At 37.3% G+C, this 19,692-nt stretch overlaps 1 protein-coding gene across 1 annotated transcript in view; it reads left to right on the top strand.

Annotated features, from left to right (window-relative positions):
- Positions 1 to 349: 349 nt before the first annotated feature.
- The window catches only part of LOC131064203 (serine hydroxymethyltransferase, mitochondrial), a 109,854-nt gene continuing 90,511 nt past the window's right edge, over positions 350 to 19,692 (top strand). The window contains exons 1-5 of the mRNA XM_057998258.2: positions 350 to 914; positions 1,150 to 1,209; positions 3,228 to 3,314; positions 8,904 to 9,025; positions 9,142 to 9,218. Of these exons, the coding sequence (XP_057854241.1) occupies positions 822 to 914; positions 1,150 to 1,209; positions 3,228 to 3,314; positions 8,904 to 9,025; positions 9,142 to 9,218 (439 nt within the window). The 5' untranslated portion in view covers positions 350 to 821. The remainder of the gene's footprint in view (positions 915 to 1,149; positions 1,210 to 3,227; positions 3,315 to 8,903; positions 9,026 to 9,141; positions 9,219 to 19,692) is intronic.

Here is a 19,692-nt window from a genome sequence, read left to right as displayed (position 1 = left end):
TTAATCAACTGCATTTTAATATGAATATAATTACTTGGTTGTCTTGACCACTTTTCTTTTATAATTATAAAATCTAAAAGCTCTATCTCAATCTTCCATTTCATCTTTTATAATTGAAAAATTAAAAGTCCCCTTTCATGGATTCTATTGCCCATGAAGGATGGTTTTAGTCTTCTTGTCTACCATCTCCTCCACAAGATGTTAGTTGATCATACATTGACAAATTTCCTTGTCCGCAACTTGCCATTTCTTTACGCTATACTTGTAGCCTTTCAAGTTGGATGAGTCCACAAATCGCAATTTCTTTACTCTATACTTAATAGTCTTTCAAGGTCGATGGAGATCACATTGTCGCTCTCACTAGATGAGAGCCATTTGATGATGTTTGAATTAACCATTCTCCTACCCAAATTCCCTTCCTAAAACTTCTAAAAAATTAACACTTAAAACTATACACCATTAATCAAAGCTACCCATTTTTTTTTCGTTTTGAAAGAACCAACGATTTTTTAAATGTGGAGAATGCAACTTGGGACCTTCCCCAAACAAAGGGGTCCCCCAAGGTTGGTGAAATTTAGGTACACCAACTTCCATCCCTTTCACACCTTGAACCCGAGCAAAACAAAAATATGGTAGATTGAATAAAATCCTGCACTGCTGGAAATTATGTTGACAGAATTTAATTTTAAAGTGGGTCAGTGAGAACATCAGTAAGTGGCCAGGTTGGAAGTATGATGTCTGATATATAATCAAACACGCGCCTACGAAGCATCCATTTTTGTGAAGTGCAGAATATTGTTGCAGTGCACTCGCAGCAAAGCATGGCAATGGCAAGGGCGGCCATGCGTAAGATCTCCACTTCTGCCTTGTTTGGGCGTGGATACGCTGTCACCCAACTCGCCCTGCAATCTACTGTATGTATTTCACACAAATCATAATAATTTTTTTTTGTTTTTCTATGCTTTTTTAAGATTCAGATTTCTAATATTAAGAAAAGCTTTTATTATTTATTTTAGGCGATGGATCACGTTAATGCTGGTTTTCAAATTTGATCACTGGTCTTTTGCAAAAGTTTTTTCTATTTATTATGGGGTGTGGAAGCCTTTAAAGTCTCATTTTCATTTTGGGCGTCGTTGCCTTTTTTATTAGGTTGCTCAGTCCAATGAGGCCGATTATTCTCGTCTTGAACAGCAGAAGTCTCATGTGACAGTGAGTTTCTTCTTTTCTTTTTCTATTCATCGCTTATAAAATTACAGTCCCTGATTGATGCGCTATGTTCATAGAAATAGAGGAGATTATAATGTGGAGCAAAACCTCATCATAGAGATGTCGCTGTTGCAAATAGGTTTAAAATAATGTACATTAGATAGATAACAATTGCAATTACAAGCAAGAGAGGACTCACTAGGAATACCACCAAAACTGTTTCAGCAAATAATAATTTCAGAATAATGAAGCAAATGTTAATGCACAAGTAGAAACTAGATAGAAAATTATGTGGTTTTAAACAGGAGGGGCCCTGAAAAGGCTTCAGCATGAACAAGATCTAATGAGAACATTTTTATAATTTGACAAAGAAGCATTTAAGCTTGAAGATCTGATTGAAATACATGACTAAGATAATGATGGATACAAGTTTCCAATCCGAGAATGAAGCATTCGAAGATCTGACCAAGAATACAGCAGTTGTGAATCTTGTGATCGAAAGATTAGAAAATTGATCTCACTGTTGCAAATATCTTTCAAATAATGGACTTCACATAGATAACAATTGCAATTACAAGTAAGAGAGGGCTCATCTGGAGTACCAGCAAAACTATTTCAGCACATAATAGTTTCAGAATAATGAAGCAAATGTGAATGCATAAGTAGAAACTATAAGGAAAATTATGTGGTTTTAAAAAGGATGGGCCCTGAAAAGGCTTCGGCATGACCAAGATCTATTGAGAATACGTTTTCAATCCACATTTAAGCCTGAAGATCTGATGAACAAAACATGACCAAGATAATGATGAATACAAGTTTTCAATCTGAGAACAAACCATTCGAATATTTGACGAAGAATACGATATTGGTGATCAAAAGATTAGGAAATTGATCGCACCAACGTTTATCTCTGATACCATGCTATTATTCCAAGGACCAGAATGATTCAAACGTAAGACCTCTAGTCAGCATGCTGGGAGTCTGTACCACCAAGCTAGTGGCCCCTTTGCCATCTGAAGTGCGGATTATTCTTCCAATAGAAACCACAAACAATGTTAGTACCATACAGATATTGAATGACTGCTCTTCAGTTACAAATATGATGCTTTAGTGCCTGTTATATAAGTTTGTAACAGAATTACTGCCTAGCAAAAGAAGCTGAAAGGAAAGGGAACTGGCTACATTTAAAGCAACGTATCTCTGCACATGATCTATTGAAGCTTCAAGATGAAAAATGAAGCATTCAAAATAGCTATTTTTTCTTCACTCAAGATTGAATCAGATCTTTCTCAAATCTGGGATAATGCTACACTATTGTTTGCAACCAAATTGAAATGTAATTGGTTTATTGTCATATTACAATATATGATACAGGAGTGAAGATAAATAATTCTCTTTTAACCCCAATAAGTAATTTTAGTTGCCACAAGTAGGTGGATTTTTGTTTAAGGTATAAATAAAAGGAGTCAGGACAATCTTACCCATTCCATGGTTATCTGGGTAATGTTGCCTTTAACTCTTAGCTACGGTAGTAAAAAATGGCAGTTAAAGAGAATTGTACTTTGTGTTCACTATCTCTCAGAGTCTCAAGATATATACACTCTGACTGGTGATGGGGAAGTTATCATCCAAAGTGAAATATAGTCAAAACCTCCATTAACATTTGAAATGGGTGTCAAACCTCAACCCTGATGTTAATAGATTAACCTGGGAACTTGCACTCACAAGCCTGATTCTTGGTTGGCAAAGCATTTTATAGATAACTTTAAACCTCAGAAACACGAGAAAATGTTGCTCTTAACTTATTTTAATTAAAATGGATTGCTTCCTACATTACTGTGAGTTTAAGAGACATTGCTATTGCATGTTACCTGAACAGATAGAATGATGTAAATGGGGTGTTTGAGAGTAAGTACATAAATGCGATGGATGGATTCTCTTCGGTTGTGCTTGAAACTTAGAATTTGAAGCATTTTTTGAAGCAACTAATGCTGTTTCTTTTTGCAAACATTGTAATGCAGTGGCCAAAACAGCTGAATGCTCCATTGGAGGAGGTGGATCCCGAGATTGCGAACATTATAGAGCTTGAAAAGAATCGACAATGGAAGGTTTGAGTCTAATTACTCAATTATAACTTCCATTAGTGTTAATTTACATTCTCATTTTGCAATTCCTTATTTACTCAAACATTATAATTTGTACATTACATTAAATTGTTTGTGACAAGAATTCAACTTCAATCAAGTCGGATACCTTCAACATATTACAAGATGTAATAATTCAAGTGTGATTGTTTCTTCTTAGGTTTTTTATTTTCTATTTAATTGCGTATCTCTTTTGATAATTTCATTGATGCATCCCCAATTCTTTGTCAAGAAATAAACAAACTAAGAAGACTGCACAAGGCAAGCTTTGTTGAGCATGGAATTACCTCCCTAGCTATTGGCTCTAGAGTTATGGATCACTTCCTACACATCATGAATGATGTTAACATCCTTTGCATTGTTGTGACTGTATTGGTCATATAGCTGGAGTTCGATATGTCAAAATCTCTATGCATATGCTTTGGCCCTTTGGGTCAAGGGAAAGTCACATCTTGGACCAATTGAGCTTTTATATTTGGATCAATAGAATTAGAGATCAATGAAAATATATTTTAGATGCCTAATCTATCATATAATTTAGATGGATGCTATTGCTTTCTTTGTGGAGCAAGGGGACATTGTTTTTCTCAATTATGGCTGGCTGTTGAAGGATAAAAGTTCTATCCATTTTTCATTACGAATCCACTCCTTATCCTTCCAGTTTTATGTCTACTTTACAGTTTACAGCCATTGGGCATAAAAAACCAAAGGGCTAGATTGGATTAGAACATAGATCTTTAGCATGATGAAGAAGAACACAAAATAGAATACAATAGAAGAATAGAAGAGGTTTGCACAATATTCCAATATAAAATATGAAGAATGAAGTAATGTTCTTTACCTTACAACTAGCCCTAAGTGATAACCTCCATAGGATCATTCAATGTTAGAATACAATAATTTCTGATTCATATCCTACAATGATTAACAGTGCACTTTATATAGAAAAATAGGGCAATATACCTATCCTGCACACTGCTCATTAATATCATCTTGATGCATTGTACCATACATTTTTATACTAAAACAGGGGCAATATGTAATGCCTCACCCAGAAATTAGGTCATTCCATTACAAACGAAATGAGGAAATTACTTATGACAGATGGCTGGCTGACTTACTTACAATAAGACAAGCAGCAATTATGCAATTTAAGACAGCAATAGCAACATTATTAAAAGAAGCACTTGAATTAAGATTAGTTAAGACCATAAAAAGAGACACAACTGTTGTCAGAAATAAACATAAAGTAAGCAACTTGAGATCAGGGAGCAGTTAAAATGGTGTGATCTCATCATTTTTGTTAATTAAAAGATATAATCAATCAAGAGGTGCGATTTGTATAAGTTTGTGAAGGGTGCAAACAAACATTAAAAAGGCAGCAATATATGAAGGGGTGCGAGTTGGGTTTGGATGATATTAAATAAAATTTAATTTGTTTTTAATGAAGAGGTATGTTTATGATAGGACATTGTCTTATTCAAGAGAGGTCTAAGATAAAAGGAATGCATCCTTTCTTGAAAGGGTATATGGAAGATATAAGACCATATTGAGAAGAATGATTGGTAGAGGGAGAGTGAAAGGAAAAAAGAAGATCTTTGAGATAGGTGTTGATGTAGAAATTTGTAAAGTATAATCATTATAATACACAGCAAGAGATCGAAGGATTCAGATTGGATATTTAATAAGATATTAAATATTCAGCAGTTCATCTGGTTACTACAGTTTGGTATAGTTTTCTGTGCATAATATAATAAGTACTGTATTAATATACATATATTTCTGCATACTAATTATTAGCAATGCACTGCTGTTATGATTGTTCATATATATGTCACAGTAAATGTTAATCTGATTTTCTGCAGTTAACTTATTATATGTAGAGTGTGTTCCTTCCTATGTTCAGAATGTTTCTAGCCACGGTAGAGGAAATAAGGTTTGCAAGAGGGGTACAGTGATGGGGCACTCTCCTAGGTACGCCACCTCATGGTGGGGACCAGATAGTCCCATGAGGCCAAGGGGGTACAGAGGGTACTGCATTTGGGCTTCCGGGCCACCCTGTTGTAACCTCATCCCCCTATCATGGCGAATCAACACAAGAAGTCCAATCATAGGGAGAGGGGAAATGGTTGGCAAGATGAGGGGAAATGGAAAGTGGACACCTCACTGGGTAGACCACCTCATATGGATGGCATGGGCCACATGAGGCCAAGAGGGATGCTATATCTGCTCTTGGGCCTAGGGTAGAGGATCCAAGACACCCCATCGAAGTCATCGTCTCCCATGCTCTCCTATTGTTGAGCCTTTCAAATATATTTAAATGCTTTATGATTGAATTGATAATTCTGCTACGAATTTAATAATGCTTAATTATGATAATCTGTTTATTGAAATTATTGTTGTAAATGGTTTCTAATCTGTTTGCAGGGTTTCAATCAGGTGAAGGGTATTTTCTAACCCAGCTTATTTATTTGGAAATTGAAAATTAGGGCAAATTTAGGGAATTCCCTATTAGGGGACATTACAAATAAACTTTCTCCACATCTACTCACTAATATTGTTTTGATGCATTGTATCATGCTAAGGGTATACAAGACATAGAACATTACCCAAGTTTAACATTACCATTCATGATGATATGGTGTATCGTACCCCTTTTGAATTACTTTGTTGTGGAACCACAAGATAAGACTAAATAGTAATACTTCTTAAGGTTTACATAAAATTAATGCTATTCTTGATCATCCATACATTCATATTTGATCTTAATTGGTGATGTTCTTTGATGGTATCATGTCCCATAGCTTTTGTTCATTTGATTTATATATAGCCTAGCTATATTGTTGTTCCAAGTCATGATGCCTTGATTGCTTTCTATCATGGTAGTGTGGATTCTTAGAGTTCCCAACATTTATGAAATATCCCCCTCATCTTCCACATGTTCCTTATGCTTTGGTTTAGTCAGATGTTCTCTGCCACCCTTACACTAAATTGTGTGCTTAGTTTGGCTAAATAGTAAATACTGAAGGTTGAGATATCCATATCTCTTGCCACAAAATGCTACTGTTGTCCACAACTGATATATACAAATTAACAGTGATAGGATCAACTAGCTTTCATAGCCTACCTTGTCCATTGTCTAGAGCAATCATTCTTCCCTGTTTAACATTTGTCACAATGCACTTTTTACCACAAAATCCACAACAATGTGAGGTTTATATGTAAGTTGATTGATAGATGTTTTTTTGTGCAGATCTAGAACAAACTAACATCCCTGACTATGAATTTTGTGGAATCACTTATCACAACCCATACATCCTCATTCCACTCATCTGCATGTGATCTACCATCACCCAGTGAAACAAAATCGGTAGAATTGGAATCAAGATTAAATTTGACATACCACCCCTGTGGAAGGTTAAGTAATGAGATGAATCAAATTCAAGGGATCAACAACTGTTTGCATCATTGTTCTCTTGGTTATATGCCATAAAAGCATATCCTTCCTGCCTGGAGCCTTGTTTTGCTTCAATTGTTGCCACATCAGCTCAAGCCCATGATTTCTTGTGGGATATGTGATATTGTTGCTTCCAACTTTTCTTTTTGAAATACCTGAAGTTATGAGAATTTTAACACTTGACACTGTTTTGAAATTTGCATCGAAACTCAGGGCTTTCTTTGTTTTGTCTTTGGACTATGCAGCAGTTCACTTTCAAATTGTGTAGAATTGGATTCTTTGATTTGTGATTGTCTCCATATTTTTGCAATAGATAAGAGCCAACTTTTTCAAAGGTGAAGAGTTTGACACTCTACCAATAGATGCAAGGGCTCCAGAAAAGTTTCAAATGATGTTGACTGACTATTAGTCATATGAGCAGCCCATCCTCTTCATCTACCTTTTTGTTAATGGTGGAAAGCTAATCTCTTAGATCTTTTATCGTAGAAGATGCTTAGAAAATGATCTACTCTCACCCAACTTTGTGGAAAACTACAATTTTTAAAAAAAACAAGACTCACCTTTTTTAGAGGTTTGGTACTTTTTTTTCAACCTCTCCCAAAGATCATGATTAGAAGTGGCATTTCAGATCTCAGGAGTTAAATAATCAGAGACATAGTTTTAAGTTTTAACAACAGAAGGGATTTCTTGTGACGATTAGCCAAATAAGCAAAATTTTTAGTTGATCTGGTTTTGGTTTCGAGGATTATTTTATCACAACTCTTATTCTGAACAATGGAAAGTATTTTGTAACTCTTGACATTCAAATATTGGCTTGTTAACTTCTGGTTTTCTGGCAAAAAAATATTTTGAATATTGACCATAACTAGAGTTTTTACCTAGGGTTTTATATGCAATTTCAGACTTAGAAACTTTGAGAAAATTTAATTTTGGATTTGGAAAACTTAAATTATTCATAATATAACTCAGAATTTTCCCTAAAATGTTCAGAATTTAACAAAATTTCAGATTTGACAGTAGATTTAATGCACAAAACTAAGTACCCATTTGAGATTTCTTCCATGTGGCTAGGGTTAGGGCTTCTGAGATCTGTAGCATTTCTTTGACAATATCTGTTCATTTATGAAAGTTGGCTTCGACAGAGTTTTCAACCATTTGGCTTACTTCAACAGGGTTTTCAACAGGTTACAGTTGGCTCTTTGCATGACAATTACTTTGACAGCCCTCTGCTAGGGTTATTGTACTTTCCCTCCTGTCATTCCTTTTACATGCAATTTTTTAGTTTTTACAGTCTTTGAATTCTTCTCTTTCAAATTAATTTGTTTAGCATACGCTCTTCTAGTTCTTCTTTGCGCTGATACCAAATTTAGAAGAATGAATACATAGAGATTTAGAATATTGCGTGGTGCACACTCCATTGTGTGTATGCTGTATGCATGCATTTACAAGGAAACTACATTGGTAGTTATAACTTACATTGTGCAAGTTACCTTTTTGGACATTACTAATGTGATGTTATTAGCTATTACATCATTATCATAAGCAGTAAATGCCTATGTGTAAAAATTAGTGCAACATTATATTATAATTTATATTTAATATGTTTATTAATGTTAGTTAATAATTACATATCCCAAATACTTGAGCAGATTGTGACTAAATTTGAGATAGATAATGAAACATGTATCATCCATTTTATTGTTTTGCTTGTAGCTTCCAGGTTACAAGATGGGAAATTCAACATTCCAAACCTACCTATGTCTTGGGTGTTAGCTATAACAATCGCAATCATTTGTTTAGCATTGTGAAATCTTATTTTTTAATGGTTTGACCATATTTGTATATAGTATATACTAGTCTGAGCTTCTGTAAGGGTTTGACGCTGTTTTCCCTGCAGAAGTTTTACTTGGATATGATTTTTAATTATGCTAACTGTTTAATTATTAATTCACTATCATGTCCCTTTCATCTTATTAAGTGTTCAACTTATTTTGACCTTGACAGAGTTGCAAATTATTGGAAGTCATGTATAGAGGAGATACAATATATGAGATATTTTGTATCTCAGTACTGACAAATTCCATTATCTGATACAGGGCCTGGAACTCATTCCTTCGGAGAACTTTACTTCAGTATCAGTCATGCAGGCTGTTGGGTCAGTTATGACCAATAAATATAGTGAAGGTTATCCTGGTGCAAGATACTATGGAGGAAATGAGTGAGGCCTTTATACCTTATGCCTCAACCTAATTACTCAAATTATGTGATATTCTAAAGTTCTTAAACACATAAATTTGTTTAACATATTTGTTAACTACTTTGGAACAATTACAGGTTTATTGACATGGCAGAGTCATTATGCCAGAAAAGGGCCTTGGAAGCATTTCGGCTGGATCCAGAAAAATGGGGAGGTTGGTAGCCCGTAGCTATGTCAGTTTCGGCTTTAACCAGGGTCTTAAAATCTAAAAATCTATTTCATTCTAAATATTAATTCACATTCCATCCAAAATTAATTGAATTGTACTTGTCTTACTGTTAAGACTTGTTTGCTTGCTTTGTTTAGATTTTCATTGACAGACATCAGACTACAATTGTATGGCGTTCCTTAATACTGCTAGCCCATTTTTGGTTTAGTGGCAACTAATTTGATTATGATTAGCATACTTGGACTCGATTTGGAATTGGTGAGCCAAAAATTCTACATGGCAAAAGCTTGGTATGCACGAGTTTCTCCTACAGACTCTGAGTACGCACTGTGAGTTTGGCATTGCAACTGACCCAAATTCATCCCTTGCAACTTCAATTACTTAGTGACTTGCCAAGTATTCAGTAAGTAATTGAACAATACTTTTGATTATTGAAAGGTTTGATATGTCTATATAGACTTGCTACTTATGAAGCATATGCCTGACAGCCTAATGCTAATGTCTAACAACTTTTTAGCTGTGGCTCCTTGAAATGTTGTTAAATAAATTGTATGTTACAAAGTCATTTGTTGGCATTGATAGAAGCTTCCATAAACCCAAAATATTGAAAACCTAAAATAACCATACACCAAATTTTGAATATTTTCTGTAGGGTAACATACTTATAAAATCACCAAGGCAGATTCAATAGTGCAATTTCTCCTATTCTCACAATCAGCAATTTTCATTTGCTTAGTCAAATTGTAAGCAAACAAAAAAATGGTGTGAAACGCATGCCACTACTTTTGTAAGAACTTGCCTTGTCTTAGTATATCCGCCCTCTATTTAAATCCCACTACTTTTGTAAGTCCTCCCTCTATTTAAATCCCACTACTTTTGTAAGAACTTGCCTTTTCTTAGTAGTGTTAATATAAATTCTTATATTTTTCAGCAGAAGTCTGACTTGTCTAGTTTGAATTTTCCTGGCTTCTCACTTGCTCCATCTTGATTAATCGTTTTGGCATCAAAGCATAGTCCTTCTTACTCCAAGGCCCATGCCCTTGCAGTCAGCTTGATCTGTGCTGGATTGAATGACAAGATTGAATTCTCATTTATTTCCCAAAAATATCCTTACATCTATTAAAAATTTTGCTCTAAAATTGCTTCAACTTTATGTTTTGGTCTCAATGTTTCTACCTTATCATTGGTATCGTTTAAACCATAGAAGCAATAGTCTGCAAAAAATCGTGATTATACCCGATTAATCTTGAATCCTGGAGCCAGCCAATTTATTCCCCGAAAAAAATCCAATTCACGAAAAAATCGTTGACCCAATTTTCAATGTTTTTTGGCATTTAAATCACGTTAAAATCATTTTAAAAACACCAAAAAATGGCAAAAAAAGTGAAAAAAATCATTGTAAAAACATGCAAAACCGTAGAAAAACTCATGAAGTTATTGAATTACTTAGAAATAGGGTTGATCCGAGATGGAATCCAAGTCAATGTGGAATCAACGTTGAAAAAGTGAAGAAATTGAGAAAATACAACTTCAGAGATCCCAAGAGCTGCAAGCAAAATATCTGTCACAAGGGAAGATTAGAGACAAAAACACAATAATGGCTCTAAAGAAAAAGATTATCATTCAGAGAGGGAATAGAATAAAAAAGTACAATACAATCCTTATAAAAGGAGAATATGCAACCCTAAAGATGTGCAACCCTAAAGAAACCCTAAAGGGATCAAGTGTATTTAATAATTATTAAATACCTACCATATTATTAAATGCCTAAGTTTAGCTTAAGAGTAGAGTATAATAAACTAATAATTAAATAAATAATTATTAGCTAGTGCAAGATAACTCTAACACCCCCCCCTTAAGATGAACTTAGGGAGTAGCTAAAAAACTAAATGCATGAAGCAAAAAATGCAACTACATGATGAAGGCAAATTTGGGTCTCGGCAACAAAGCCTGATGAGGTACCCAAACACAACCAAATCTCTATGAACTAGAGAAATAGAGAAAACCACGTGGGAAAAAACTCTACTCCAAAAAGAGATGGAAAAGCATGCTAAAAAAACATGAAGGAAGGAAGGCCTCAATGAGATCCCCCAAGGACAACTTCCTTCACCCCAAGCATAGAGCGCAACCGAAGGTAGCGCGAAGATGCAAAAGGTTTAGTGAAGATGTCAGCAACCTGCTCATTTGCAGGAATGTACTCCAAGATGAGAAAGCCATCCTGAATCAACTGTCTGATGAAGTGCATGTGAAGCTCAATGTGTTTAGTCCTTTGGTGCTCCACTGGGTTGCGGGAAATGTGAATGGCACTTTGATTGTCACACCAAAGAATAGTGGGACTATCAGGAGGGAACCTGTTGACGTGTATTTTGTACACGACCAAACACAGAATAAAATACCTAAAGGTACCTTATCCTCTCTTGAATAAAGTTCCCGACTGCTGAAGATCTCACCGAAGGATCAGTCGGAGTAACTCCAAGGTTCTGAAATGTAGGATCTCTACTCATGGATAAGCTCTTCGTGGTATGATGTGATTTGCTGGAATCACAAGGGGACTTACACTTGATGACTGAACGTCTGATTTGCTTTGAATATTGCTGGAACACAGGATTTCACTAGTCTAGATTTTGAAAAAAAAGGAAAAGGATGAGGGCGAGGAAAGGATCTAATTCTGACACTAAGAATGTAGGAGCAATGAATGATCTTTGATGAAATTCTAACTAAGTCTTGTTTTGACATCCCAGGACCATCTCCACAAGGTTAGTGCGATCTTCGGAGGAAAACTTTATGATGTTCAAATCATCGCTACAGGCATAGACACCATCAGGCTAATGCATATCAGTGAAAAAGCGACAATTGAAGTTAAGCTTAAGCTAAATGATTCCAGTTGACTACACAAGGCAAGTCTGCAATCAACAAACTGCTAGTAGTATGGATATACGAATTTCACCATCAATCAAACACATTTCTTCCACTCATCTAATAACATGAAATCAAATATGAGAAATATAGAGACCATGCAAATTGTTGAATCAACCCATAAATTTCACCATTTCTTCAATGAAGTTTTACAAGTCTTTTACAACAACATCTTGGTAACAATCTTTGCCTTCTCTCTCTATTCTACTTTAATTGCTATTCTATCAACTGACTATTCACTATTTCTAACTATTCACCTTCTAACTACTGACTAACTATTAGCCTTTACAAATGAGGAGCCAGGGTTTATATAGCGCCCACAATACAATTCAATGGCTTAGATCAACTTGAGATCAATGGCCGAGATTTTACAATGAAAACCCTAATTAGGGTTTGTTACAACAAACTTAATTCTGACCAATGAAATAATTGCATTATTTGGACACATGTCTTCTCTGAAATATTTGACCAATGGATAGCCGGGGTAGGTACATCGAAGTTTGTGCCATCTTTAATGAGTCAGGTACATTGAATCTGAACATGCTGAGGTGGACCAACCCGACTGGAGGAGTGATGACTGGGATGCCACCTTGTTTAACACTTGGTTGATGCTCAATTTGGTGATGCTTTCCTTCAAATGTTGGACTGGAAGATAGATGGAGAAGGTCGTCCTTAATGAAATTGGATTGGAGGAGGTCGTCCTTAATGATGCTGGACTGGAAGAGATCGTCCTTGTCCTGGCTTGATCTTCTTTGATGAGAGTCTGCCAAGTAGTTGATCCTCCGGCTTTGGGGTCGTCATTTGATGCCTACACAAAAGATTAAAGTTAGTCTTTGAGTATAATATCTTAAAGCATAGGATCTAAGACCTTTCAAGGGAATAATTTAGACATTAATTTGAAAATGACATGATAAATCCAAGAATTATAAACTTTCAAATTAATTATGAATGAAATCAGATTTTACAAGACTTGAATTTTAAAAGATTGCTATGAAATCAAAATAAGTCTTGAATAAGAACTTAAAAAAAATTGATTCTTCATACCTCTTCTTTGAAAGCTTAACTATCAACCTTGGAAAATAAAGAAAAGGAGATCAAAATTCGCTGGATAAGGACTGAATTTCTGGTCTTCCTTTGGATGAATTATGCCTCAATCAGCCTTCAAAAGATCTTCGCTTTCCACCAGCCTCCAAACACTTAGCAAATTCTGGAAATTAGCCTCCAACTTAAAAAATTCGCTCCTCTAATATGCTCCTCAAATTCGCATGTGAATAATGAATGAATGATTTGCATTTTGTTCACAATACACCTCCCTTATATAGGGCGCTCACCGTAATTCCTCATGAGGCCGACTTAGGTCAATTAGCAATAAAATACAATAAAATCCCACTGAAAAGGAGGCCGACTTGCCTAAAAAGACAAAATAAAAGGCTTGAGCGCTCACCTTAATTTAAAAAAAAAATAAAAATTAAATACAAGGCTTCCAAGGTGAATTTTATATTTATTTTAAGGCTTGAAAACTAATTAATTCAATTGCAAATGCCTTAATTCATGCGAACTTGCTTTAGCCTCCCCAAATGTCTTGAATTTGGCAAATTTAGTGAAAATTGAGGAATATTAAGGTTTGATCAAGGCTTAATGAAGGCTCTTTGCTCCTTAGACATTGAAATATCCAAAGTGATGAAGGCCTAAATTATTTCAAGACTTGTTTGAACCTCACATCCAGGTTTGTTTACTTCATGAGTCAACATTTTCACAACCTAGATTTGCAAATTCCCATGCCCTTGTCTTCACAATCTTGCAATTTACCCTTGACTCACTTTAACAAGGTTGAATGATAGGCTTTTTGATGATTTCGCCCTGGACCCTTTGGAAGGGTCAGGAGCGATTTTTCAAATTAGGACTTGAATACCTTGTTTTCTTGACTCCAAAATCTTCCGGAAGGCAAGCTCATGCTTGTTTTGACCTAATCAAAGTCTTGCATTTCAAATTTTAGCATTTCACATGAGTAAATTAGGTGATAATGTGAATTTCGCCCTGGACCCTTTGGAAGGGTCAGGAGCGATTTTCTCTTTTTAGGTCACAATTTACCTTAGCTTGATCATTAACCTCCTTCAAGGCAATCTCCAGGGTATATTCATCTCAATCACTGAGTTGACTCATCAATATTTTGAAGGAAATACTGCTTTTTGGGGAATTTCGCTCTGGACCCTTTGGAAGGGTCAGGAGCGAAATTCTCTCCTGAGCTCAAAATTCTCATTTTTTGAAAATCCAAATCTTTCCAAGGCATTTTAAATGGGTTCTATCACTGTAGTCCAGGCCTAGTTTTACTCAAATTTTGGAGGAAAAGGTGGCTTTGATGTTTTTTGCCTTGGACCCTTTGGAAGGGTCAGGAGCGATTTTCTTTGCTTGGGCTTACCCCTCCATCATTTTAACTTCAATCCACCTCACAAGGTTAGGAAATTGTCTTCTTCATTCACCCAATCCAAGTTTGATTTATTCTTGCAAGGCAAAATAGGGGATTTTAGGATTTTCGCCCTGGACCCTTTGGAAGGGTCAGGAGCGAAAATCTTTCTCTGACCTAGAATCATCATTTTTTGAAACAAACATCCACTCAAAGGTGGTCTCAAGGGCAATTTCTACCTTGGTCTAGTCTTGTCTTAGCACAAACTTGAAAGGAACATATTGGTTTTGGGATTTTCGCTCTGGACTCTTTGGAAGGGTCAGGAGCGAAAATCAGGTTTTAGGGCAATTTTCCAATCCTTTCATCTTCAAATCACCTCCAAGGCATAGAACATCTTGCCTCACTCCTTTCCAAGTCATGAAAATCAAAATCTTGTCTTAAATTGCAAGGAAAGAGGAGAATTTGGAAATTTCGCTTTGGACCCTTTGGAAGGGTCAGGAGCGAAATTCTCTCTTGGCTTCAAAACTTGCATTCTTGGCAACCCAATTCCACTCTAAGGCAATCCAAATGCCTTCTCATACCCATGTCTAAGCTTAGTTTTGTCCAAAATTTGGAAGAAAGTATAGTTTTTAGGATTTTCGCTCTGGACCCTTTGGAAGGGTCAGGAGCAAAAATCTCTTTTAGGCTCAATTCCTTCATCTTTTCAACCTCAATCATCTTCAAAAGGCAAAAACACACCTCATCACACCCATTCAAGCCATAAAAACCAAAAAGTTGTCTTGACCTTGCAAGGAAAATAGGTGTTTTTAGGAATTTCGCTCTGGACCCTTTGGAAGGGTCAGGAGCGAAATTCACTATTTGGCTCAATTCCTTCACTTTTCAATGATTTCTTAGCACTTCAAGTCACTCCAGGGGCAATTCCTTCTTGGCTTTACCTTATCCCACTCTTGACTTAGCAAAACTTTGATAGCAAAAAGAAGTTTTGAGAAAATTCGCTCTGGACCCTTTGGAAGGGCTAGGAGCGAAATTCTCAATCTTGACCAAAAATCTTCATTTTTTCAACTTGAAACTTCTTTGCAAGGTAGGATTTCATGTTTCATTGTGCAAGGAATAAAGTTTCATGTCCAAGAAAGGCTAAGAATAGGTTTACAAGGAATTTCGCTTTGGACCCTTTGGAAGGGTCAGGAGCCAAATTTCCTTTCCTGGCCAGAATCCTTCATTTTCACAACTTCTAAACATGCCCAAGGATTTCAATATGTTCATTCTTCCTTTCATCATGTCTTGGACACCTCAATTTGACCAAACCAAGCAAGAAATGTCTCTTATAGAGATTTTCGCTTTGGACCCTTTGGAAGGGTCAGGAGCGAAATTCTCCATTTGGGCTAAATTCTCCTTTTCCTCAAAACAACCTCAAGAGGCAAAAGCAAGTTATTCTTCTTCCATCCATGTCAAAAAACTTGACCCTCTTCAATGCAAAATAAGAGCCTTTGGGAATTTCGCTCTGGACCCTTTGGAAGGGTTAGGAGCGAAATTTCCCTTTCCTGGCTAAATTGCTCATTTTTCAAGCTTCAAACCACTTCACAAGGCAAAATTAGATCATCATCCACATTAGGAGCAAGGTTTCCAATCCATTCAAGTCAAGAAACAAGGTTTATGATGAATTTCGCTCTGGACCCTTTGGAAGGGTCAGGAGCGAAATTCATCCTCTTGACTAAAATCCTTCATTTTTCAATCTTTACAAGGCTAGAACATTCAAAAAACATCACCAAGCATGCCTTAGAAACCAAAAGCTTGTCTTGAACAATGAAGAAATTGAGGTTTTCAAGGATTTTCGCTCTGGACCCTTTGGAAGGGTCAGGAACGAAATTCCTAATCTTGGCCAAAATCCTGACTTCATTTTCACATTTCTCCATCCAAACAAGTGTTTTGCCGTAAAAAATGCCTGGGAACGAGTTGGTTCTAAGTTTGGGTCAAACTAGAATGTCTTATGGAGAATTTCGCTCTGGACCCTTTGGAAGGGTCAGAAGCGAAATTCGCTTTGGACCCTTTGGAAGGGTCAGGAGCGAAATTTGACATTTTGGACTCTTTGTCAGGATCATTTTATGGAATATAACATTTAAGTATAAGAATGATCTTTCTTCTTTCTTATACTTTAAGTTATATTCCATATATACTTCCAGGATGTTTGAGAGTGGTTTCGGACCTCCAGGAGTTATATTGCAAAATCTAGTTTTTGGAGGATTCTTCAATTTTCCAGACTCAGCCAAATTTCAGGATCAGGACATTCCAGACTTAGCCAAATTTCAGGATCAGGACATTCCAGACTTAGCCAAATTTCAGGATTAGGACATTCTAGACTTAGCCAAATTTCAGGGCATTTGAAGATCAGGATGACATTCCAGACTTCATCACTCACCAACTTGACCTAGCTCGGACCTTCAAGAATGATACTCACTCACCAAGCAAGACACAATTAGCAACAAGAGCAAAACCAGGCCCTAAGGAAGACTTTCAAAGAAACCCTAATTCCGGGGCCCTATGGACTCACCCTGGCTCAAGCAAAGCTTGCAATCCCACGATCCCCTTGACAGCACTCATCCTGCAAAGGCTAACAGACAAAACCCTAAAAGACCCAGAAAACACACCCCAGAAGGCAAAAAGCAGGGGTCCCCATTTGCACTGGGGCGATGTGTGAATACGTCACAACAGAACCCAAACTCAGCCATCAACTATCGAAGCCATAAAACCTACTGACTAGCTAACACCGCTGCTCGATACTCAACCTCTGTAGATGATAATGCAATAGCAGACTGCTTCTTGCAAGACCATGTGATAAGACCAAAACCGAGGCAAAAAACAAAGCCAGAAGTAGACTTCCGATCATGAGCATCACCAGCCCAATCTGAGTCAGTGAAGCCAACAATGTGAGGGGATCCTAAAGTATGGTGAATGCCAAACTGTGTAGTGCCCCAAATGTACCTCAAAATACGTTTGGTAGCTTGCCAATGGCTCTCATGGGGATCATGGGAGAACCTAGAGACAAGACCAACCGCAAAGGAAAGATCCGGGCAAGTATGTGTCAGGTACAACAAACTGCCAACCAACTGCCTATATAAGGTAGGATCCACGAAAGGTGTAGAACAAGTGGCAGACAAAACAACACCTGACTGAAATGGTGTGGGTGCTGGTTTGCAAGCAAGCATGTCACATCTGTGAAGCATATCAAGAGCATACTTCTGTTGAAGTATGAAAATCCCATCGGAAGACTGAAGAACCTGTAGGCCCAAAAAATAGTGCAGAAGGCCAAGATCTGTCATCTCAAACTTCTCCATCAAAGCTCTTTGAATATCCTGAATCAAGGAGGACGAGCTACCGGTAATGATAAGATCATCAACATATAGCACAAGGATAACTATAACATCCCCTTGACGCTGAATATATACTGTGGGATCGAAATGACAACGTGTGAAGAGTGTAGAGAGCAAGAAAGAGTCCATCTTCTCATACCAGGCCCGAGGAGCCTATTTGAGACCATATAATGAACGCCGAAGTCTGCAAACCAAAGAGGAATCCTGCACAAATCCCTGAGGCTGCTCCATATAGATCTCCTCATGAAGGTCTCCATGCAAGAAGGCACTCTTCACATCCATCTGAAAAAACTGTCCATCCTTGTGAAGCTGCAAGTGAAAGTACAAAGCGAATAGAATTCATCTTGGCGACAGGAGCAAAGGTCTCGGAGTAATCAATACCCTCCACTTGAGAAAACCCCTTCGCAACAAGACGAGCCTTATACTTATTAATAGAATTATCTGCAGCATACTTGGTACGGTACACCCACTTGCACTGAACCAACTTTCTTCCTTTCAGAAGAGTACAAAGATCCCAAGTATGATTCTTCATCAAAGAAGAATACTCCTCATCCATGGCCCTATCCCACTCTGGGTGACCTGTCGCCTCTGAAAATTTCTGAGGATCATTCGAAATGGCATGACTTAGAAGACTAGAACCAGATGTCTGTGCATGAGTACGATAAGAATCTGAAGGATCACTTGCCATAGAACCAGCAACATCAACTGTAAACCGGGCCCACTTGGGCAAAGGCTGAGCTGCGGGTGGTGGTGGTGGTGGAGATGGCGGACCATCATCTGCATCATCCTCAAGGAATAAGGAATCCTCAAAAGATAAAGAGGGAGGAGGAGGCAGTGAGGGAGAAGCTGGTGATGGAGAATCCATCTGAGGAAGGCGCTCATCAAACTGGACATCCTGCCTAAACAGGACCTCTCGGGAATCAGGATCAAACAACCTGTACGCCTTAACATCCTCACAGTAGCTAACAAATATGAGTGGTCGGCTCTTCCTCTCCATGGCTTTCCTTTGAGCATCTGGAATAAATGCCCAAGCCTCACTACCAAAAACTCAGAATGATGAAACATCAGGCTTGACATGGGACCAAGCCTCCTTAGGAGTCATTTGGCGCAATGCCTTATGAGGCATCCGATTCTGAATATAAGTGGCACAATTAATTGCCTCAGCCCAAAAAGCAGTTTGCATAGAACGTGACTGAAGCATACAATTGGCCATCTCCCATAGTGTTCTGTTCTTTCTCTCAGCAACACCATTCTGCTGAGGAGTGTGAGGAAATGATAACTGATGCTGCAAACCATGCTTTGTGCAGAAATCTGTAAAAGCCTGATTCACGTATTCTCTCCCATTATCTGTGCGTATCCTCCGGATAGAAAGACCAGACTGTTTCTTGACAAATGTCTTAAAGACTCGAAATGAATCAAAGACATCAGACTTCTACTTAAGAAAGTACACACATGTACGTCTGGAGAAGTCATCAATGAATGTGAGCACATACTTGGACCCTGAAAAAGATGGAGTCGGGAATGACATAAGATCACTGTGTACCAAATCCAAGGGTGCCTTAGCACGTGTGGCTCTGCCTGTAGGAAAAGGATCCCGGTGATGCTTGCCAAGTGCACAACCTCGACATACACCATCAGTACAAGATATCTGTGGGAGCCCAATCACAAGTGCCTGTGTGCTCATCTGTTGTAAGTATCTGTAATTGACATGGCCAAAACGCTCATGCCAAAGTCTGCTCACTGAATCTGCATGTGCTACAAGAGAAACACC

This window comes from Cryptomeria japonica, chromosome 6 (genome assembly GCF_030272615.1).
Source record: "Cryptomeria japonica chromosome 6, Sugi_1.0, whole genome shotgun sequence".
Taxonomy (NCBI): Eukaryota; Viridiplantae; Streptophyta; class Pinopsida; order Cupressales; family Cupressaceae; genus Cryptomeria; species Cryptomeria japonica.
Note: the sequence above shows the minus strand (reverse complement) of the source record. Positions and strands in the feature narration are given on the sequence as shown.